We start from the raw sequence: 25,588 nt of genomic DNA, 5'->3' as shown, positions 1-25,588 counted from the left end.
GAATGCTCATATACATGGAAGAAAAAGAAAACTAAAAGTCTACATCTTTTTTTCAGCCATCAGATTCACTAAGTGTTCAAGGAAATTGAGCCCTGTCCCACAAGATAAATCATGCCCTTAGGGTGTTCGGGAGAATCCTCTTGTTCTTTGTGAGTGAGTTTGTGTCCCCATTTTGGTCCATTTAAGAGAAATGTTGAGTGACTTGGGAAAGGAAGATTCATAATTAGAAGCCACTCTTCCTTTCCCCTTTGAGATTTACAATGGTAACAAGTAACTTCTAGTCAGGAAAGAAAAGTCCAGTGGAAGCAGAAAAACTCATGCAGATCTCTGAGTTAACCAGTTATGCATGCCTACTTTTGAACATCCTGTGACATGAGTAGGAAAAATGCCCCTTCTAGTATGATATTTCTTTTCCTTATAGCAAAAATGTTCTAACACAGACAGTGATGCATAAATAAAAGTCATACAAACACCCATGCATTTGTCATTCATTGTTTTTTCTCATAATAAAATCAATATATATTTGGGGGGATTTTGAATTACAGAAATTTAAAAGGAAAAAATTTTATAATAACTATATTTACATATTTTGCATGTGCTTATCTATTTTTTCAGTGCATACATTTTACATGCTATGGAACTTCTAAAATCGGACTGTTTTCAACCTGATTTTTTAACTTAATTATAAAAATGATAAGCAAGATTAAATTGAACTACATTCTTTTATTAATATGGAAATACTTCATAGTAATTAGCAAAGGCTTAGGCATTGATTCTGAAATTCTAAAAATATCTTAACTGTCTAAAAATGTTATTTCTGTTTCAGGACTACCATGTAAGTTCTGAGATGAAGTCACAAAGATAATTCCTTACTTATTTATGCTGATATATACTCCTAGGAAGATAATTGTGATACTACCACCCCACCACTCTGTTTTTGGCTACTTTAATAGGTTAAAATTGAATTAATGTAATTTATGTTCAACTCATTGTTATTAGTTCATGTCACTTAGCTATTAAACTGAGTTACTATAAGAAATCCGAATTTTAACTCTAGTTTATAGATTAAATAAAGAAATCAGGCTAGAAAATTATCTGATATATGGGGTTCACTCTTCAGAACATTTCCTGTTTTACAAAGAATCTTCATCTTTTATTATGATGGGAAATAGAATAAATTAATATAATATCAGGTGTGAAATACTCTGGTGAGTTATAAACCTTTCTTTGAAAAGTCACATTTAATTTGTGGGCTATAAATTTTAATTTATATCTATATTCATATTATAATTTATGGGCTACAATACTGATATCGAATACTTACATCTGTAAAGTTTCTCATAACACATTGAACCTTAAAGGAGTTTCTCAGTTTAAAAAGAATGATTAAGCATATTAGAACAATATAGTTTTAGTATTAGCCCATTATTGTGCATATAGCAAACAAATAAATACATTTTTATTATAATAAACTTCCTTATAAATATACCAAAGCAAGCAGGCATTCTCAACCTTTTTTTTTGTGCCTTTTATTGACAGTCTGATGTAGCCTATAAACCCCTTATCAGGATAATGATGCATTTCTGTATAGTCAAAAATCGATTCCTGTGGCCTCCCAGGTGTTTCTTACTGCCATTCTTTTCAGCCAGGAGGGTTGACTGAGTTCCAGCTGGGGACAACTCCAGTTAGTTTTTATTTTTTTATTTTTTTTTTTTTTTTTTTTTTTATTTTTTATTTTTTTATTTTTATTTTTTTTATTGTAAACAAATGGGATACATGTTGTTTCTCTGTTTGTACATGGCGTAAAGGCATACCATTTGTGTAATCATAAATTTACATAGAGCAATGTTGTTTGATTCATTCTGTTATTTTTTTCCCTTCCCCCCACCCCTCCCACCCCTCTTTACCCTCTATACAGTAGTTCCTTCCTCTATACTTGCCCCCCTCCCTAACCCTAACTCTAACCCTTCCCTCCCCCCCATTATGTGTCAACCTCCACTTATTAGCGATATCATTCGTCCTTTGGCTTTTTGAAATTGGCTTATCTCACTTAGCATGATATTCTCCAATTTCATCCATTTGCCTGCAAATGTCATAATTTTATCATTCTTTATGGCTGAGTAATATTCCATAGTATATATATACCACAGTTTCTTTATCCACTCATCAATTGAAGGGCATCTAGGTTGGTACCAGTTAGTTTTTAAATTGCATAAAATAATATGAATAGGGAAACCCCAAAACAATTTTGATACAATATAGTTCTGTTCATGGGCCATAGATTAAAGACCCCTGATTCCAGATTTTGAGTAGCCCTTTACTAAAGATATTTTTAAAATGCCTGAGGGAATGCCTAAATATGTTTCTTGAATACATAAGAACTGAACTAAGATATGGTCATTAAACACATATGCAATAAAGCCCTTAAATTGCACCTTGTGCAGGTATGTTATTTTTGCATTTATATCCAGAAGAGAGATTTATTATCAGTTTAGGAATAAGTATAAAGAGCCCTGGAGAAGACTGCTTTTATTGTGAGTTATCTACATCCCTATAACATCTAACAGAACTGTAAAATCTTGATACGAGTCTACATACAGTGAGCATTTCAGCACACTGCAGATTTTGAACCATGCCCAAGCTGTAGAGTTGGGTTATGAATTGGTTAATTAAAGGTATGAATTGAGTAACAAAGAAGATATGAAAGAAAGAGTACAAAGAAGGAGCTCAAAAGAGTCAGATTTGGAAAATAAGGTGGGATGTGAAAAGAATTCCACAATAAAACTACAAAACTGAAAGAATGAGAGGAGAAAAATAAGGAAGAACTTATTTAGCAGTTTGCTCTCCACAATTTGTCATGCACTGGAATATTTGGAAATTACTTCCCATTTCCATCCTTTGTGTAGCATTAATAGTTCATATGAATAATTGTATCTTATTTATTTAAAAATGTTAAAGAGTAGTTGAATTTAAGCCCCATATAATATTTTTATCACTAAATGTATATTATACTTCCATTGTTTTCACATACTACTGTTTTTCATGGAAGGGGTAGAACTAGGTTTGAATTAAAAAAAGATATTTTGTATGGACATATTTTGGAAACTGTATCACTTAAGCTGAGTATCAGTAGGTATTAATTTCACATTTACAGAATTTTTCTTTTCCTTTCTTCTTCCAATGCTCTCTGCAGTCTTTGATTTGTACGAACTAAAACTGTACAGTTTTCTCTCCAGAGTTCCTTTTAGGTATCAAATATCTTTTTAAATTTTTTTTTTTATTTTTACAGACTGTGTTTTGATTCATTGTACACAAATGGGGCACATCATTTTGTTTCTATGGTTGCACACAATGTAGATTCATACCATTTGTGTAATCATACATGTACATAGGGTAGTAATGTCTGTCTCATTCCACCATTTTTCATAGCCCCTTCCCTCTCATTTTGCTTGTGCATTTACTTGATTTTTTGACTTTCTCAGTGATTTATGGATTATGCATTTAGTAAGATCAGGAGATGGACAAAAAATTCCTCACATTATTAAAACAGGCTATATTATGCATAGAACATAATCTATATATATTTTTTCTTACTTGTATTTAAATAGTTGTAATTGCTACTCAGTCACTTTTGGAGAAAAACTGCAAAAGCATGTGTTGTGGTTTCTCAGTCTTAATTTTTGGCATATTTTTGCCTTAGATTTTGGTTATTTTAAATATTATTATATTTAGTAATATAATATTTCTCCTTGTTTTATTATACAAATAATATATAATACAAGTTCAGAAAGGGCAGATAATAATTTAGAAGTTCATGATTAGGAGAAAATTTTCAGTATATTTCCTGAAGTTTTGTTTTTTTTTTTTTTTTCTTACAATTGAGACTTTGACAGTATGGTTTCTAAAAGAATAAGAATGGTAACTAAAACTTAAGTCCTGCTTTGCTTGTATGTAATATGTTGAAGCTTTGTCCTTGTCATTCCCAAGTGGAGAAATTCATTATCTTGCTTTTCTTTATATTACTTCCTGTGCAGTCTATCAGTTACAGAGAGAAATATCCATATATAAGTGGATCAAAACATGGATTTAAAAAAGCAAAGAGAAAGAAGAAATGATTTACTGGATCTGACACCCTGTTTAACATTTGAGGATCAAACCAATACCAAATTCCTAGGACATAGTAGGGAGTCCAGCAGACAATAAATGAAGTGGCAAATGCAACTGTCATCTTTAGGGTCTTCAGCCGTGCTCTTGGTATATTGTTCTTGGATTGATTCAATTGTAGTTCTATTAGAGAAAAAGAGTAGGTGTTTAAAGACAGTTTCTCACACAACCAAAACAGTCCAAAAGAGAAACTCACTTATTCAACCTAATAAATATTATAGGAGAAACTTTCCATTATTTTAAATAATGATAGTTTGTTTAAAAAGCATACTTCTATTGTTTTTCACTGTGTCACATAATGAATAGAAAAGATTGAAGAGGTGCATGCTCTTTAAGTTTATACTAGACTAATCTAGATTTGAAATTTGGGATACCCAAACTTTGAAATATAAATTTAAGAAAATAGACAGGTAATCTGAGTTGAATTCTGACTCACTGGGTGTCTCTGCCACTAAGGATAGTAAGAATCATGCATGGATGGAAGCGTGCTACTCCAAATTGTCTACCTCAGCCATATGCTTCTTTCTATGATATCTGAAAAAAATTTCACTTTTCACATAAACCTTTAGAGTTCATAGGTTATTCTTGTGAAGAAATTTATTGAAATCAATGAAATTGCTGACTTTAATAGGCTGCCTCTTAGAATTTAACAACTTAGTTTTTAAAGTAATAAAGTTGCAATTTTAAGTGCTCAAAATCTGTTTTTGTATTTTGTAATCCAGAACTGCTATTTTAGAATAAGAAATACTTTTCACATACTATATTTCTTGAGGGAAGCAGATAATGCTATTTAGAAATGCTTTTTCATTGATCATTCAAGAGTGGAAATATGGAGGAAAACATTTATATTCATAATATCATCAAGTTAATTTTTGACTTCAAATGTTAAAATAGGTATTTTATTGAATATAGACTGGTCATGAATTTTTGGTCAGACAAAACTAATTACCGTTTAGTATATGCCTTGCTAGTGGGCCTTGCTCTTTTCACACATTATTTCATTTAATCATCAATATGTGTAAATATTATGTGTATGTAATAAAGCAATCAGGAATGAACACTTTTTAAAAAAAAATCTTCATGGCTTAGCACAATGGCTGAATATGATAAAATACAGACAAAACATGCTGTACTTCTCCTTTGGAAGTATCACACTTGATTATTGGTTTACTGTTTGTTCTCTGACTTTTATACTGGACTATGGGCTCCATGAAAACAGGATAGATACTAGGCCACCAGGGTATTCCACTCAGTATGATTTCCAGCAATATCAGACAGTATATTTTAGTTGAGTAAATAAAAAAGTAAATGTCTAAAAGTGTTAGTGAATATGTAACTATTACTCCCTACCTTTTTTCTATCTCTGTACTACTCATATTTCTTCAGATTAACCCCTATTTTTTATTCATTTTCTTATTCAGAATGTAGCATTATTAAATAATCCTTACATAACTGAACCTCTCTTGGATAAGATTTGAATAGCAAATTGTTTTTGCACTATTCTTTTTTTTTAAAATATTAAATACCATTTTGGGCTGGCAAGTGGAAACTTACACAACATCACTATAATTATTTCCTTTTGAGAATATCTACTGAAACTGATGATACCTTAATAATTAAGATGATTTTCCTATTCACTTATACCAGTATATAACTTGTGTACTGTGTCACTGGTAGCATGTCTTTGAGATGTCATGCCAATATAATCATGCTTATTTCATAAATTTATAAATTTTAGTTTGGGGAGTGCACCAGATTACTGAAGCAAAAAAAAAAAAAAAAAAAAAGAAAAAATATAAAGCTACAACTGTAATATTTAGGATGAAATAATTATATATTTAATATTTAACTTGTAAATATGTACACGTGCATATAAGCATATACACAAACATGTGCATAATTTATGTTTGTGGATATTAGGGGATTTGAATCAGTTTATCAAGTGTCATGATTTAGATGTGAGGTAACTCCCAAAAGTTTGTTATACAAAACAAGAAAGTAGGTGAACTGTTTGGATTATGAAAGCCTTAATTTAATCAATGCATTAATCCCTGATAGAGATTCACTGAGTGGTGACCATAGGCAGGTAGGGTGTACCTGGAGAGATGGTTTGATGGGGGCGTGCCCTTGGGGTTTATATTTTGTCCATTTGAGGAACTCTCTCTCTCTTTTTCTCTGCTTCCTGGTGTAAGGTATTGAGCTGCTTCCCCCACCACACTCTTTCACCATGATGTTCTTTTATTTTTTTTTCATTGATTTTTATTTATTTATTTATTTTTATTTTCACAGATTGCATTTTGATTCATTGTACAAAATGTAGTACAACTTTTCATTTCTATGGTTGTACACAATGTAGATTCACACCATTTGTGTAATCCATCTTTTGTTCTTTTTGTTCTTTTTAGATATACATGACAGTAGGATGTATTTTGACTTATTATACCTACATGGAGTACAACTCCCCATTCTTGTTGTTGTACATGGTGTGTAGTTATACTAGTTGTGAATTCATATATGGACATAGGAAAGTTATATCCGACTCATTCTACTGTCTTTCCTATTCCCATCCCCATCACCATGATGTTAGGCCTCATCTCAAGCCCTGAGGAATGGAACCTGTTGTCTATGGACTAAGACCTCTGAAACCATGAGCCCCCAAATAAACTTTTCGTCCTCTAAAATTGTTCTTGTCATGTCTTTTGGTCACAACAATGAAGAAGCTAGATAAAACAACAAATTTAGTGGCTAGCATTTAATAGGTTACTTGCTGTATTCTAGATATCAGGTGTTGGTGTATTATTTCAAGGCCCAGCAGTAACAATTTTCAGATGCTTATTCTGAGTTTTAGTGAAGTAATTATCCTTTCTTTAATTTCTTGATGTACATTTAGAACATCAGAAGATATCAAATCATCTGTAAATTAAGCACATAATAAAAGTATTACCTCATGAGGTGACTGTAAATAATAAATGAGCTAATATATATAAACTTTTTAGAACAGTATCTGGCACATAGTTAAGGGCCACTCTGCTTTAGTTTTGTTATATAAAAATTGTTTCACCATAATTAACTCTAAATCTAAGTGATACATACTGTGGGGATCCTGATGAAGGACCCGTGTCAGGGTGAGGATGATTTTTGCATTGCAGATCAACATGATGAGAAGAGGGATGATGAAGAGGCAGCTGAAAGTGAAGAAGTTATAAAAGGCTTGGTACCACCATTGTGGAAAACTACAGTGTGTTACACATTGAGAGAAAATTTCTGTTTGTCCAGAACCATCTGTTAGGTGAATCATCCTGAAGATATATAACTGTATGAGAAAATAAGAAAAAAAAAAAAAAACTTGTTATTTTTTTCAAACACTATTTGGAAACTTTATCTTCTTTATTCTGCTATCCTAACATATATTATCTAAAGCAATTTCTAAGTTCCTTAGTATTTATCTTTCGGCATTTATTGAAAACTTATAATTGAATATTTACTTAAAATATGTTTGAGTAAGTATGAATGGAACTATAGTATTTTGGCTGTTTTTGGAAGTCATTCAATGTTTCAGAATAATCACCCAAGAATTTAAACCTTGTTCATTCTTTCATTTTCAAGTACAATTATACTGAATAAACTTTTGGCAAGTGATTTTGTTTGTAATATATCCACATTGCCTAAAACAGTATCTGACCCTTACAATATCCCCCAATACATATTTAAAATTTAGTTTAGAGACTGACAGCTCTACTGAACTAAAATTTTGAAAAGAAATAGTCAAAAGATGCAAAAGCTTTACAAAAAAGTTTGTGAAAATGGCCCTCAGACATTGCTTATTCATTGTATCCTGATTCATCATAAGATTAATGCCAATTAAAGTAACACTGAAATGCCATTTTCACTATTGAGATTGGCAGAAATATAAAAAGCACAACAATACCATCTACTGGCAAGGCTGTGGGGAAACCAGTAACCTTGTACAGTGCTACTTGGAATGCAAATTGGCCCAACCATTATGGAGGGAAATTTAGTAATGACTAGCATAACTACATATGTATTGTGATGGTTAATATTACTTGTCGACTTGACTGAATTGAGAACTGCCTAGGTAAAATACACTTCTGGATGTGTCTGTGAGGTGTTTCTGGAGATGATTGGCATGTAGGTAAGTCAACTGAGGAAGGAAGACCCACCCTGAATGTGTGACACCACCTAATAGGCTGGGGGCCTGGATAGAACAAAAAGTGAAAGAAGGGGAAAACTTGCCCCATGCCTGTGCTTCACTCTTTTTGAGCAAGTGCTTATTCTTGCTGTCATCATATCCTGTGGACATTGGACTCCATGTATATTTTTTTATTAGAGCTTTATAGTTATACATAGCAGTTGGGTTCATCCTGACAAACTCAAACATGCATGGAAATTGATTTCAGTTCATGATTCCTCCTTTTTCTTCCTGTTGTTCCTGCCCTCTCCCATTCTCCTAATACTCTACTAGATTTCCTTTCACTTATTAATTTATATTTCATTGGTTCTTCATGTTAACCTTTCATTCCTTCCTCCTTTCCTTTATTTTACTGTAGTTGCTGCATAAGAAAAAATATTTGACTTTGATTTTCTGAGTTTGGTTTATTTTACTTAGCATGATATCTCCATTTCCATCCATTTACCAGCAAAAGCCATGATTTCATTCTTTTATGACTGAGTAGAACTCCATTGTCTATATATACCAACATTTCTTAATCCATTCATCTATTGATGGGCATCTGGGTTGATTTCATAATTTAGCTATTGTCAATTGTGCTGCTCTAAACATTGAGGTGAATGTATGCTGCAGTATGCCGAGTTTAGATCTTTTGAGAAAAACACAAGAGTAGGACAATTGGGTCATATGGTGATTCCATCCTTACTTTTTTGAGGAATCTCCATACTAATTTCCAGAGTGGTTGTACTAGTCTGCAGTTCTACCAACAAGGTACAAATATACCTTCCCCTGCTACATTCTTTAGTCCTTGAATGCAGACTTGTACCTGTGCCTCTTCAGGGAGCTTCCAGGTCTTCACTCTAGAACTGGAGCTGCATAATTGGTCCCTCTTATACTGAGGCTTCCAGTTTCTTGGACTGAAAAACTACTGGTTTCCTTGACTGAACTGTGCAGCCTGGCTATTTTGGTGCCAATCTGTGCTCATGCAGACCAATCTAATAAATGCCCTAATATATATGTTCTATTGATTCTACTCCTTTGTAGAACTAATAACAATATTTCCTTTATTCCAGCAATCTCACACCAGGCAATTACTCTGAACATACACTCATACCCCTATTATGTGAAAATACATCTGTGCAAGATTATTAGCTGCATAATTTGTCATTAAAAATGTTGACAATGATCTACATGACAGTTTTTAAAATAATGGCTGAATAAATTATGGTAGATTGCACTATGAAATGCTGTACAACTGTAAAAGAGTAAGGAAAATATGTGTACACACACACACACATACACAATGCCAACAAGACCAAGTCACAGCATCTGCCTCCTTAGATAATGAATTGAGAAGAACTTAGTGTCATTTCTTTAGTATTACTGCTTTAAGTGAATCTAACTATGAGAAAACATTAGACAAAACCAAACTGAAGGGCATTCTACTTGCTTGTACTCTTCAAAAAAGTCAATATTATGAAAAACAAAGAAAGACTGAGGAATGGTTCCAGCTAAAAGAAGACTAAGGACATGTGCAACTGAATCCACTACCTAATCATTTAGTTTGTTAAAAGTATAAAAATTAAATTAAGTACAACTGTTGAGATCTAAACAGGGTATATAGATTGAATAATAGTATTGTATCAATGCTACTTTCCTTGTTTAGATACTCATGCTGGGGTTATGTGTGAGAGGTCTTAAATACACATTGAAGTATAGAGGGATAAAGAGATACAATATCTAAAACTTAAACAATTGAAAAAAATGTATATGAGAAAAGAAAGTAAATAAGCAAATGTAGGAAAAATGCTAATATTTGGGAATCTATCTATCTATCTATATGAAAGATATCCAAGAAATCTTTTTGTGATCCTTGAACTCTTTCTCTGAGAAATTATATTTTCAAAAACTTGCTTTTTTCTAAAACTTATAAAAGCTCAAATTGAATAAGCTTATTTTAAATTTATTTTTATTAGAGCATTGTAGTTAAACTCTTAATGAAACATTGCAAGTAGTTTTCAAGAATAAATTCTAGTGGACATTTATTTTTTTTTTCTCCATTCATCAAGCACATATGTTTTATAGTCATTTCCATTCTCCACTGAGAAACTTCATTTTGCTGCAAAACATTATTATAATAAAAGGATAGGAGATCCCAAGTGTTTTTAAACTGATAGCAAATAAATTTGAACAAAATATTTTTATTTTAATCAAATTAGGGATAGCATTCTTTTCAAAGAAGTTTTTGTTGAATTAAGACAATTTAAATTATTTAACAGGTTCAGGGGTTCTATCCTTTTTGGAATTTGGGGGGCTATAGTAGTGGAAGCGGAATATGATGCTTTAAAAGGTACCACAAATTTTTTTTCTTTTTAGAGTAGGAAAATAATCCTGTTTCTTAAGTTTATTACTAGTTGATTTTCAGTTTCATCATTTTTTCCAATTTCAAGGGGAAAATAATTTTAAACTAATCCACTAGAGGGCGACGAATAGTCATATTATCAATCTCCAAGTCCAGAAACCCCAAAATGTTCATTCAGCTAATTTTATCTTATGATACAGACCAACTTTTTCTCATATTATGAAATGATAATATTTCAGTTTTTCCTACTTTTTTCTAATTTGAACTTATTTGAAGTTTAGTATTGAATTATACCAAACAGATGTGTGAGTTGAAGTCTTTGTAAGGTTTAGTTCACATAGAATCTGAGAAATTGTTTTTTTTTTTGTTTTTTTGTTTTCTTTTTTTAACTTTACTACTCTTCTCCACACCTTTGGAATCAGATGAACTGATTTTGTTTTTCTGTTTCACACTGTACCACATTCTTACTTTAATAATTCATATATTTAAACCTTAATAATGAAACTTTCAAAAACCTTGATTTTCAAAGGTTGTACTATGATATGAGTTACTGGTTATAATTTTTATTTAATAAATGCTTATTTTTTAAGCAACTCCTTGGTAAAAATAAATATACCAGTTGCTCTCTGCTGTAAAAGACAAGCCAGATATATCTTTCTATTGGGGAATTTAATATTTGGTAATGGATATTATGGAATGTTTGTGACACTTGTGATACAAGATAGACTGATAGTTTTAAAAGAAAAAAACAGTAAAAGTAAATGGAAGTTCAGTCTTACTTGCCTATCAATTAATTTGCCTTTGTCTTGCTTTGGTTTATTTTGTGCTCCAAGGCCATACTCATTTGAGTGATTGATATAGGGATACACTTTACTTTCTGTGATTCCTTTGTCCTTGGATTATATTTCTTTGATTTCTGTATGTTTTTTCCTCTGTTATCCACAGCTGTAGTTCTTATCAATGTTTGCTTTATTTTGACATAAACAGGAACGTTCTGTTTTTCTTCTTCATAGGCAATTGTGGATGCTTATTTCTTCTTAGAATATTACCTTTAACCCTCACCTACTCCACACTAATTACAGAATTATCTAATTTTTCCAAAGGTAATTATCTTCAGTGGAATGCTTTAGTTTCCTCATTTATAAAGTAGAGGTAATAATAGTATCTACCTCTAAGGGATGTCATGACAATTAAATGAATTATTACATGCAAAGCAACTGGGATAGTGCCTGTGCACAGTTAGCACTATATTACTCTTAATCATTATGACAAAAATTCAAGGCACACAACTTTATGTGTATCCATATGTATTTATGTATCTATAAATACATACCATATTTTTTTCCTGATGTCTTTTATCCTTCTAGTCTCATCTTAAACATTTCCTTTCTTTTCCTTAGCCTCCTACACGAAAAAAGGAAATAGCTAAGTACATAATAGAGTAGAGTGCAGTAGTTCTGGTTATGGAGTTGCAAGAATTAAGGCAAAATATGCCAAATTGGTACATTGATTTTTTCAAGCTGGAAAATCCTTGAGGAACTCTAACTTTAGAGAGAGCCTTTTGACTTGATTTTCCCTACATGTAGTAAGCCATAAAGATTCTTTTGGGAGGGTCATCCTTCAAATACCAAGATTGGAAAATAGCCTTGATCATCAGAGACTGTAACGGGAGCTGCAGTAACCTAAGTAACAAACTCCTTTAGTAATGCTTCTCTTTAACTAGCTTGCACATTCTCCCCTTCATGTCCTTAGTAACATCCCTAGAATTTAGTACTCTAGTCCACATATCCATTTGTGCTATTGTTTCTGCACTAATTTGTTTTTATCTGCCTGAAAAGTACAAAAGCATCATGCTTTGTTCATTTCTTCAGATTTCACTTTTTTGTAAAGATCTCCATGTACATATAAATTTAACAAAATCTTTACACTTTTCTCTCGCTAACCATCTTTTGTTAATTGAGTTCCACATAAAAACTAAGGTGGGTAGAGGGGATAATTCTGTTTCCTACTGACAATTCTACTTATTAGATAGTAACCATGGGTATCTTACACAGGTTTAGTTTCTTCATGTGTAAAATAAGGATACTAATTGAGCCTAATTTATAGGGTTGTTGGAACATTCATGAAATATTGCATGTGAAGGTATTTAGCGCAATTACTGGCACTTATTTATGTCTTCAAGTATTATTTAGCATTCTCAATCTTATTGTTATTTTTGCTGCTAGCATGCTGCTACTATGTTCTAGCATAGTACTGGCATATTGCATATATGAGGTAAATATTAATTGAATTTAAACTGCTCTTCAAATTCAGAAGTGCATTTACACCAGTGAATTCTCTTATGTGTCAAAGCAAGCCTCCACACATCTTCAAACCACACTCCTTTACAACAAAGACTAAGGAGTGGCTCATATTTCTTGCCTGCAGGCTTGAGTTAACTATAATTTAAAAACTGTCAATATGTAATACTCCATATTAACACAGATAAGCTAGGGATATGAACTCTTTCTCTAAATAATGTGCTACTCTGGAATTCTTGTGGTCTTGGATGACTCTCATTAAAAAGCATGTGATTTTTAATTAGATATAGACACACCTAATTTAGGAAGTGTTTTTTACTCAACTTATAGTTACCAGCCTAACCACAGATAGTTTAAAGTTAGAGCTACTCCCAGGGTGTATGTTTGTTGCTTTTTCGTTTCTTCCCTTCTTTTCTCATTTCCTCCCTTCCTCCTTTCCTCTCTCATTTCTTTTCTTCCTTACCAGTCTACTTTTGGATATGAAGCTTCCAAGACTTGAGTTATGCTCTTATATACAAAACTTTCAGAGTGAACAGTATAGTTTTGTGACCAGGGAGTAGTTTGGTCAAATTTACTGATCAGTCAGAAGGCAAGGTATAATTAAAAAAAAAAAAAAAAATGAAGAGATTCGTCTTTATATAAGCATTTATATTTGTTGTTTCTTAGCAAATTAGCCATTTTACTATTTATATTTCTGCATTTTTCTTTCCTGACCTCAAAAACAATTATGAAGGAAAGAAAAAAGGAAGGGGAGAAGAAAATGAAAAGGAAAAGAAGAAAAAGAACATTAATTGAGTGTTTAAAATTAAAGTGTAAAGTCTCACTATGGATTATTTTATATATCACATAATTTGTTCTTTAGAGTTACTCTTTTAAACTTAGTTATTTGTTCAGAGTCCCATAGCTGGTAAGAGAAAGTACTGAGATTTGAATGCCATTGTTCAAATCCAGTACCCATGCCATTTCTACAATCCACTGGTTTTCAAACTTTGTTGCTGGACTATCAGAAATCTTTAAAGGAAATATGACTTGGGGCTAGTGATCAGCCAAGAAGAGGAGAGGTCTTCTCTTATGACTGTTTGAAACAGAAAGGGTCCACTTACAATTATTTAGTTTATTGGGGCTCCACACAGGATTTTTAAAAAGAATTCTATTACTAGCAAGCCAAGTTTTTATGCCCCCTATGCTGAAGCTTCTGAGAACACATTCCCAAACTCTCACAGAGCTTAGCTTCTGAGGCTAATGATTAGGAAAGTAGAAAACCAAGGTGGCCAATTTAAAATAGATCATTGTGAGCTCTAGCAAAATATCATAAATTCCCAGATTCCCCGGCTTGAGTTGGGACAACTAGGGTCTTGTTTTGTTGTTGTTTTAACTGTGGTTTGACTTAAGTAATAAACAACCAATATATGCATCAAAGAATGAAGATTAAAGTCACACTTTAAATGTAAATTGGCCACAACAGGATATGACTTTGTCAATGGGTTTATGCATAGAGTGTGGTGACGCATGACACATCCTATGTGTCACAGTCAACAAATATAGAGCTCTCAAGCTGTTTTTTTTTTTTCCCGCTCCCCTTCCTTTTCTTCCTGAACATCTGCTATGTTTTTCTCTGCATCTGTGATTTGCCTAACCCATCACCAGAATACAAGTTTTCAAAAATCTATAAATCTTTCCAACTCTGTTTCTTTTATTTTTCTGCCTTTCTCTCTCTCTCTCTCTCTCTCTCTCTTCTTTGTAGTACTGGTATTGAACCCAGGTTATCACACATGATAGGTAAGAAATGAACTATATTCCTAACCATTTCTTTATTATATTTTGATACAGGGTCTGCTAAGTTGCCCAGAATGGACTCAGACTTATGGTCTTCCTGCCACAGCTAACCTGGTCATCATTAGCATTAGAGATGTGTATCACCCTTCTGGCAAAGGAGTGATTTCTGATCTGTTTGGTTTAATTTCAAATGTCCAGCATGTGAAGCAATGCAGGCACACAGTAAGTGCTCAATAAAGAACTGTTTATTGAGCCCAGAATGTTGCTGGGTTCAGTTTTACTGTGTTCTTAGGTTGAGATGCAACCACCCCACTGTAATCTGACTCAGGGGAGGTGAGGTAAAAGAATGGCAAGTTTGAGGCCAGCCAGGGCAAATAAGGGAAACCTGCCTCAAATTAAAAAAAAAAAAAAAAAAAAAAAAATACCAAGTAAACATATACAAAAAAGGGAATGTCACTAAGTGGTAGAGCACCCCTGGATTCAATCTCTACTACCAAAAAACAAAAACAAAAACAAAAACAAACAAACAAAAAACAAAGAAAGAAAGAAGAGAGAGAGAGGGGTAAAAAGAAAAGGGTACAGTTTAGTGGAAGAAACTGTGTAGCATGTGAGTATGAAGTCCTAAATTCAGTCACCAGTATTGCAAAAATTGATTAATTCAAGATAGAACAACTTACATAGCAACTGAAAAGGCTCACTTAATCTCCCCAAAACATACTTCAATATGAATTTTAAGTGACATTTGCTTCCCATATAGAAAAGAATTTATGTGTCATGATGGGAGGGCAAGAAATCAAAAGCAAAATATTCTAATAAGCCATTTACAATCCAGCTAGGTTTGATGGTGCATGCCTGTAATCCCAGTGACTCAGGAGGCTGAGACAAGAAGATTTCAAATTCTAGGTCAGCCTCAACAACTTAGTGAGACTGTCTCAAAATAAAAATTTAAAAATGGCTGGAGATGGACATAACTCAGTGATAGAGCTCTTGACTAACAGGTTTAAGGCCCTGGGTATAACCAGCTCTGAAGAAAGAAAAAGAAAAAGAAAGAAAATGCTTACTCATGAGTTTTTTTTTTTGTTTGTTTGTTTTTTTTTTTTTTTTTCAGGAAACTTCAGCAAAGTTCTTTATAAACTTAAAAGCGTTTTTGGAAGTAAGGATTAGTCATTTGTTATACAAAATAAAATATTACCATTATTTTCTGTGGTTGATAGTCACATTTCTCTAGTAGAACAATGTATTTGAGGTCAGACCATTATGTGCAATTCTTAAACAATTCAAAGTTAAGTTCTTATTTTCTTTTTGCTGTGCCAACATGGATAAGTACGGTATTTGGCATTATCTTTCTATTATTGCTATAATATATTTAGAGAAAAGTAGTTGAAGTAATATATCAGTATTTTAGGTGGGGCTTCTGGGAGACTTCTTTCAAGGAGAAAGAGATTATGGATATGTTATTCAGTTATTATCACAAACTGTCTTATTTCTGCTTCTGTTTGCATTTTCATCTACACAAGTATCACAGATTATCAAATATTTTCCTGATAGCTGTATCTATACAATGATCTTACATTGCCATTAATCATGTCCTAAAGCCATTTTCCCCCCTTTTTATTGGCTAAAGCCTTTTCCCACTGTTTGCCTTCTGACTGTCTTCAAACAGACAGGCAGAAAAATACTTCTCCATCTACTTATTTCAGTGGTTTCACTATTCAAACTTTTGGCTAAAAATATTAGAGCTTTATTTTCCTCTGCTGTATTATTAAATAGAGCTAATTTGTTGCTAAGCTTTTTCTTGTTGTTATTTGGAATGTCTTTCTTATTATCAATTCATTCCTGCCCTTCAATTTAATCACTTACTTGCTAAATGATTTGAAAAGATTCTTTGTCTTACTCTATTCTATTTGGCCTTACATGTATTTTGTTAAAATGTTTTTGTTTAAAAGAAATAGCATTGATTTGAGGTGAAGTTTATGCTGACTTGATCACTACAAAATGTGATTTATGGAAACATTACATTGTACCATATAAATATGTACAATTATTTTTTTGAAAATTAAAAATAAAATTTGAAATGCCATTTTACTCCTAATATAGGACTCACAAAGGTTCTCATATTAATTTTAGATTTTTTATTATCAATGCTATCATAATCATTAATTCATTTACCCATTTTTAACGTTCGATCTTTAAAAACATTTCGTTCAATTTTTTAAAATTGATATATAAAACAAAATTTATCTATATTAGTATCTGAGCATTTTTAACTTATAGTTTTGCTAGGTATCTTAGTAGGAAAAATAAATATTAAGGTGCATACAACAAAGACTGCACCATATAGAAATGTATACCTTAATGGTAAACATGGGCTGACAAACATATATTCACAATGCTTTATAACATCATGAAGTCAAAGGAAAGGGGCAACCACCAAATCTAATTTTTCATTATTCCTAACTCTCAATCTTTCACTTCAGCAAAACAAGTTTCCTATGAAAATTGATCATACCTTTTAGCCTTCATTGAAAAGATACATTTGCTACTTCATTTATTTTTTCTTGCCCAAATACCATTCAGTGTTAAAAACTTACCTTATTCTACCTTTACCCTAAAACCTTTCTTCATAATTTCAACCCAAACTAACCTCTTTTCTTCTTTTAATAGTTTAAATTTTAGTATCTACTTATATTAGTTTTTTTTTTTTTTTTAATATGAGTTTTGTCTTCCCAAATGAATTAATTTTTTTTTGAGGGCTTTTTTGCTTGTTGTACCAGTCTCAGTCTTCCTGTTAGCAACCTAACTTGTGCTTATCTTCAAGTAAACCAACAAATAAGTAGTAATCATTCTTTAAAAAAATAAAATGAAAATTTCAAGCATATAAGCCTTAGACAAATAACCTAATTTCAAGTGACTTGTTTGTGAAGCCTAATCTTATATATTTAGTCGTTATGAGAACAATTGTAATATACTTTTCTCTAAGGAAATAAAACTTCAGAAATAAAGATTTTCAGTTTTTCTCATTTTTCCTATGGATGAAACACATATTTATTCAATTATCTAATATAAAAAAAAATTGAGAAATCTGTGGGAAAATTTCTTGCAATATTCAGTGAATTACTGGCAATTGTTTTTGTTGTTTGGTATTGGGGATTAAATCCAGTGGTGCTCTACCTCTGAGATATATCCCCCATCTCTTTTAAGTAAGACCTGGGTCTTACAAAATTGGTTAGGGCCTCACTAAGTTGCTGAGACTGGCCTCAAACTTTTGAACCTCCTGCCTCAACCTCCAGAGTTTTCAGGATTACAGGCATGCACCTCCACACCTGGCCTGTTGTTATTTAAACTACCTGGCCAGTTTAGAATGTCTAGATAGATTTACTTTTTTTTTGGTGGTGGTTCTGGGGATTGAACCCAGGGTTTTATGCATGTGAAGAAAGCATTCTACCACCCCAATCCCAGGATTTAAAAATTTAAAGGCAATTTTTTGGAGGGTCTTAGGGAACTCTGACTTTACTTCTTAACACATTCTTGTACCCTGGGTTTACCATATAGTGCATTTGTAAGCATAGAGACAATTTATTAATTTGTTATGAAAAGATCTTTGTTATTTGAAAGAATTTCTTATTTTCTTCAGAAATCTGATTGTTGAAAAGGTAGATTCTGCAGGCCAATCTACCAGGCTGCCTTTATTGAAGGCAATCTGAAGAGACATATGCCTTCCAGAGGTATGTGGGAAAGGGCCTGCTGTCTTAGCAACAGTCATAAAGCTTTATCAACAACCTATCCCCAACACAACAGCACAACAGTATTCAATTTTTCCAAAGTCAAAGATTTTCAACTTTCTCTCTTCGTTCGATTTCACCTAACTGTGAACTATAAAACAACATGCTTATCAAGATAATTTTCCCTTAGTTGTAGCAACAGGAATCTTAGTTTCTACTCAAAAAATCCTAAGTCAAAAAAGTTATAAAATTTTTCTATTTATTCAAATTTCATAGTTCCTAGAACTTCTCTCAATTAATCATTAAATGTTCATCAACTAGGGGAAAAGGAAAAATGGAAGAAACCACATCCAGTGGTATATGCTTGTAATCCCAGCTACTCAGGAAGTTAAGGCATAAGGATTGTGAATTGGAAGTCAGCCTACTGGGCAACAAAGTGATAGGCTCCTTCTCAAAAAAACCAAAAACCAAAAAACAAAAAAAACAAAAAAAGGATAGGGATGAGGTCAATTTCAGCATAGTTACTTTTTAAGGAACTTTTACTATGTACCCTATATTATACTATATATTTTAATTACTAGATATTTATTCATTTAATTATTATAAAGGTACATGAAGTAGGCATTACCTCATTTTATAAATAAAAGGCAGAAACCTAGAGATGTTAAGAAATTTGCTTGATACTGAACAGTCAGGTTTAAACTCCACTCTGACATCCAGACCCTCAGTTCCTAAAGGTAAAGCAGAATGTGCTGTCTCTGATAAGACCTTTACTCAGGTTTAGATAGGAAATCCGTGATCACCATATTAATACAAGTTCATGAATAATGGATTACCTGTGGTCCAGCAAAAATACTACTGAGAATCCAGGCCACGCTGGTCATGGAGCGTTCAAGCTTGCTGTTGTTTTGCGCAGCTAGGGGTCTGGTGATAGCCAGGGAACGGTCCAGGCTGATCACCACCATCATGAAAGCTGGGGCATACATAGAGAAAAGCTTCAGATAGCTGAGGACTTTGCAGAGGAACTCTCCCGCATACCACTGGACTGTAATATTCCACATGCCGTCCAGTGGCATGACAATCAGAGTCTCCAACAAGTTGGCTAACGTCAAATGTTTTAAAAGCAACTTCATTCTCGAGAGTTTTTTTCCTTTTTCTTTCTTCTGAGTCCACTTCTGAAGTTTCAGTAAGAAAGAAGCATTAAAGGTGGTGGAGAGTAGAAAAAGGCAGAAAGTCACTGTCACTCGGATCTTTCCAGATAAGGTCAGGGTGGGGAGGTTACCCTGCATCAGCGGGATGCTGTTGTTGATGGCTGAGCAGTGATTCTGTTCAGGAGAGGCACTGTTTGCCATATTTCCCCAATGATAAAACTTCCAGACTTGTATTTCTGGTATTTGTGATGTTTTATTTTAATCGAATTTAAGTCCCATTTTATTTCTGCCTTTTTTAGATGGGAACATCACAGGTTTAGATTTATGTCAACTTTTGTCCCTGAGATACTTTAGACTTAGTGTGAAAGATCAAGGTGAACTTGTTTTGTAGGTTTCTAATCCAACAGAATACTAAAACAGAGGATTTCAAACACATTGTGAGGGCCAAGTGTAACTGTACCCCCTCAGCAGATGGCCTGGCTTTCATATTTTTTCCTAAGTGAAGAAGGACACTCGAATCCTACTTTTGAATTTAAAAGTTCCTCATAATATTTTTAGAATACATTTAATGAAGAGATTTTCCAAAAGCTGTTAACTTTTTTGTTCTGTCCAATATACAAGTGCAAAATGAAAATGAAGGAAAATACTAAAAATACTTGATCCAATTAAAATCTGTTGTCCTAAGAATTGAAGACATTTCTTTTTTTTTTTTTTTTTTTAGGTGGTGGAGATTGAACCCAGGGCCTTATGCTTGTAAGGCAAGCACTCTACCAACTGAGCTATCTCCCCAGCCCCTGAAGACATTTCTGAAAGATGTTTCTTCGTTTTGTTTTTCAAATACACATTGTTAAGTTTCAACCACTAGACATATATGTTGATTTAAAACTGACCCATGCAAAACAAGAAATTACTACCTTCATAGAATCAATGTGAACTAATACAAATTAGACTGTGTTCAAACTTATCAGTCTAAATGGTAAGATTATCCATGCTTAAGTTAGAGTAAAAAGATTAGTCATTTAAAAATTATTGCTTTGATTTTATAATTGTCTAAATATTATACTTAAATTATTATTATGGCACAGGGTTGCATAAGGAGAACAATATATTGAAGAGAAGATTTGCATAAATACTCTAGTACATACATATATATATATGTTCCTTCATATATAAATATATATATTTTTATGTTCCTTTACATCTTATCTGATCATTTCACATTAAGACTATTTAAAATCTTTCTCTGTGTTACTATTTTAACTTTCATGATGAGTGCTTGATGATGTCATTTAGGAACATTGATATTACTTATATTAGAATAATTCAGTGTCTTGATCTGAAAATACCATCAATTCTATGGCAGCCAAAGCAGGGACAAAGATAAAGGTGACTTTTTTTACTTAGATTTTCAATTTTTCTTGGTTTATTTATTGATTTATCTTGTCTTATATTCACTTATTTAGTGAAGAGTTACTAAATATCTACTACACATACTTAGTTTTGCTGATGATAAAAAGCGAACACATTATTCAGGCCCTTTAGGAGCTTGTTTGGTACTAAAATAGGTTAGATGGGTATATGGGACATGTCTGATGTGCCTCCTCATATTCCCTTTACTCTGACGGCTTCCTGCATCTTCAGTAGCTTAGACCATTGCTTACCTGGCATCCTTTTGGTTGTCACTATATGCCCAGAATTCTCTCACTACTTTCAGACTTGGATAAAATATTATATTATAGTAAGAGCATGGAGTTTGAGTTTCCAAATGGCTTTCTGAAGCATCTAGATATATTTTGTCACAAGAGTACTTTGGTTTTGAAATATATTGTTTTGGAATAACTAGTGGGAGGAATAAATAAGTCAAAAGTCACGAGAAGTATACCTTTTAGAAAAATGTAATACATCTGTTTTATCATTTTTAAGCACAAATATGCACAAACACCAGTTGATTATCATTATGTTTCAGTTATATCAAGTCACCACAAACACCAAATTATTGAATATTGAACCATTGCTCCTAGGAAAATATAGGGTTGGATTCCTGTGACCCCAAACACCACTTGTATTACATATGGTCATTTGCCAAAGTCATACAATAATCCAGTTTCATCAACAATGAAAATCTACTATTTCTCATAACTATTTCCCTGTATAACACTTAGCAGATATTTAAAAAATCCTTCCACAGTTGCAGAATGTACCTCACTTGCAACATTTTCTATACCATACTGAGTAAAGTGTATTAGAAATATAAACTGTTCATAACATTAAAAAACAGCATTTTGTCCCAAATTCATAATAGCTTAAAAGAAATATTACTTTGTGAACCCTCAGGTATTGAGATTTTAGGGAAGAGTGAAATCATATTTATATTTGATATCAAAGAGAGATTTTTTTCATTATACCATTATCTTTATTAACCATAAGAACAATAACAATGACATATACACCAATGAAGACCATGGAGCTGATTCCTAGAAAACAATGATTATGAAACACAGGTCCTATCCTTAGAAGTTGATCCATAAACACTACCATTTCTTAGGATAGCGTTCATTGGTGGGAGGTCCTTTCCATAACCTGAATTCCAGAGGAGTTTCAGGAGGGCAACACGATTGAGAAAGCAAGCTTAGGAGTAAGGTATCTGGAAGGAGGAGAGTAGATTAAATCTGTTAGCCTTCTGTTTTACACTATAGTTATATATAAAAGTGGGATTCATTGTGGTGTATTTGTAAATGGACATAGCATAATTTGATGGTCTTTCTTCCCCATTACTTTTGCATGTCCTCCCCTCCTCCCTGCTGCCCCCCTTCCTCTGTTCTGTTGGCTTCCCTTCTATTTTCATGAGATCGCTTTTTTAATTCCTTTTTTTAGAGAGACTTTTTATACCAAAGGTTTGTGACCATAAAATTTGTACCTATTAAATTAGCTATAATGGGTTCCTTATAACAAAACAGTCCAATTTGTTTTTCTTAAGAACTCATGAGCTTTGTATATACATATCAGTTAATCTGATCAGGGCCATATGCTTGAAGCAAAACAAAACAAGATAAACACTGGATAGATTTACAAGCTTGAAAAGCTATCGTATGCATGCTAGCAACCCAAAGAACAAAGGAAATATGTTCATGATAAAATCTAATTTTATTGAAGTATGTTTTGCCCTTTGTCATCTCCATTTAGGCAAAGAAAAAATGAGCTTCATTATTAGCTCCTTCCCTTTCCTTTTTTCCCCTTTTTAAACCTTTAATTCTCTCTCTCTTTTCTCTCAAAACACAACTTATCAAGAATGCTCATATCTATAATCACTGCCAAATGGATAAAAGGGAAATATTTTTTCTCCACATTTTTTATTGATATATGATCATTGTACATAATGGTGAAATTTGTTGTTACATATTAATACATGCACACAATTTAACAATATAATTTGACCAATATCCTTCCCCAGTATTTCTCCACTCCTTCTTTGTCTATCTCTTGGTCCCTTCTCTTTCCTCTATTCTACTGATCTCCCTTTGATTTTTATGAGATTACCCCCCACCACCACCACCTTTCTTTTCCTTTTTCCTTTATAACTTCCAAATATGAGAGAAAACATTACCCTAGATCTTATGAGACTGGCTTATTTTGCTTAAATAATGGTCTCAAATTCTATCCATTCTCCAGCAAATGACATAATTACATTTTTCTTTATGGGTGAATAAAACTCCATTGTGAAAAAAAACCTCCATTGTGTATATGTACTACATATATATCACATTTTCTTTATGCATTCATTTGTTGAAGGATACCTAGGCTGGTTCCATAGTTTGACTATTGTGAATTGTACTGCTATTAATAGAGGAATGCATGTATCAATATAGTATATTGACATCAATTCTTTAGGATGAATACCAAGGAGTAGTATAACTGGGTCCTAGTAGTATGGTGGATCCTAGTTTTTGAGGAAGCTCCACACTGATTTCCATAGTGGTTGTATTAATTTACAATCCTACCAACAGTGTAAAAGTATTCCTTTTTGTCCCATTCTCTCCAGTATTTATTATTGTTTGTGTTTTTGATGACTGCCATCCTGACTGGTGTGAGATGAAATCTCAGGATAGTTTTGATTTGCATTTCTTCAATTGTAATAATGTTGGGCATTTTTTCATATATTTGTTGACCATTTGTATTTCTTCTTTTGAGAAGTGCCTCCAATTAATTTGCCCACTTATTGATTGGATTATGTGTGTGTGTGTGTGTGTGTGTGTGTGTTATTTATATATTCTAGCTATAAATTCTGTCAGAAAAGTAGATAGCAAAGAATGTCTCCCACTCTGTAGGTTATGTCTTCACATTCTTAATTGTTTCCTTTGCTGTGGAAAAGCTTTTTAATTTGATGGCACTCCATTTATTAATTCTTGGCATTACTTCCTGAGCTTAGGGGTCCTATTGAGAATGTCCTTGCCTGTGCCTATATGCTAGAGTGTTAACCCTATGTTTTCTTCAGTAGTTGCATGACTTCTGGTCTAATTCCCAGATCTTTGATCCATTTTGAGTTGATTGTTGTGCAGGATGAGAGATAAGAGTCTAGTCTTATTCTACATATGGATAATGAGTTTTCCCACACCATTTTTTAAAGAGGCTGTCTTTTCTCCAATGTGTGTTCTTGGCACCTTTTTCTAGGATCAGATAATTGTGTGGGTTTGTCTCTGTGCCTTCTATTCTGTGTCTGTTTTTTATACCAGTACCATGTAGTTTTTGTTTAACAGCTGTGTAGTATAATTTGAAGTCAGGTATTATCATACCTCCAGCATTGCTTTTTTTCTTTTTCTTTTTGGTACCAGGGATTGAATCCAGGGGCATTGAACCACTGAGTCACATCTCCAATCCCTTTTTATATTTTATTTTGAGACAGGATCTCTCTAAATTGCTTAGGGCCTCACTAAATTGCTAAGGCTGGCTTTGAACTTGTGATCCTCCTGTCTCAGTCTTCTGAGCTACTGGAACTATAGGTGTATGCCAACATACCCCACTCCAGAATTGCTTTTTTTTTGGTTCAGAATTGTTTTGGCTATTCTGGTTCTTTTATTCTTCCAAATGAATCATAGGACTGCTTTTTCTAGTTCTGTTTTTTCCAGTTCTAGCTGGTATTTTGATGGATATTACATTGAAGCTGTATATCCCTTTTGGTAGTGTGTCCATATTAACAATATTAATTCTTCCTATCCATGAGTATGGGAGATCTTTCCATCTTCTTGTGTCTTCTTCAGTTTCTTCAATGTTCTATGGTTTTCATTATAGAGTTTTTTCACCTCCTTGGTTAGATTTATCCCTACATGTTTTATTTTATTTTTTGAGGCTATTGTGAATGGGATTATTTTCCTGATTTCTTTCTCAGCAGATCCATTATTGGTGTATAGGAAAGCTACTGATTTTTGTATGTTGATTTTGTAAACTGCTACTTTGAAAAATTTGTTTATTAGCTCTAGAAGTCTTCTTCGGAACTCTTTGGATCTTCTAATAGAGGATCATATCATCTGCAAATGGTGATAATTTAATTCTTCCTTTCCTATTTGTATCCCTTTCATTTCCTTCTCTTGCCTAATTGCACTGTCTAGAATTTCTAGCACTATTTTAAGTAGGAGTGGTGAAAGTTGACATCCTCATTTTGTTTCAGATTTTAAAGGAAAGACTTTCAGTTTTCCCCTATTTCCTATGAGGTTGACTTTGAGTTTTTCATGTATAGCCTCTTTGATGTTGAGATAGGTTCCTTCTATTGTAGTTTCTTCAGTATTTGTATCATGAATGGGTGCTAAATTTTGTCAAAGGCTTTCTCTGCATCTATTGAGATGATCAAATGATTTTATTCATAATTCTATGTATGTGATGAATTACATTTATTGATTTGCATATGTTAAAACATCCTTGTATCTCTGTAA

The 25,588-nt window shown here is 32.8% G+C and overlaps 1 protein-coding gene across 2 annotated transcripts; it reads right to left on the bottom strand.

The window, feature by feature from the left end:
- Nucleotides 1–3,893: 3,893 nt before the first annotated feature.
- On the bottom strand, nt 3,894–19,865 carry GNRHR (gonadotropin releasing hormone receptor; the record flags this gene model as incomplete). 2 transcript variants are annotated; one of them, XM_079153025.1, is made up of 3 exons in its annotated part: nt 3,894–4,287; nt 7,258–7,477; nt 19,350–19,865. In XM_079153025.1, 3 exons carry the CDS (start codon nt 19,863–19,865, stop codon nt 4,043–4,045), a joined length of 981 nt encoding a protein of 326 aa, XP_079009151.1. In that variant the 3' UTR covers nt 3,894–4,042. The 2 variants fall into 2 exon arrangements, with proteins under 2 accessions (XP_079009151.1, XP_079009152.1); XM_079153026.1 differs by having other exon boundaries at nt 7,258–7,349.
- Between the last annotated feature and the right edge of the window lie 5,723 nt (nt 19,866–25,588).

Source organism: Sciurus vulgaris, assembly GCF_902686455.1.
Source record: "Sciurus vulgaris genome assembly, chromosome: 9".
NCBI lineage: Eukaryota > Metazoa > Chordata > Mammalia > Rodentia > Sciuridae > Sciurus > Sciurus vulgaris.
The sequence above is the reverse complement of the archived record's forward strand: the minus strand, read 5'-3'. Positions and strand labels throughout refer to the sequence as shown.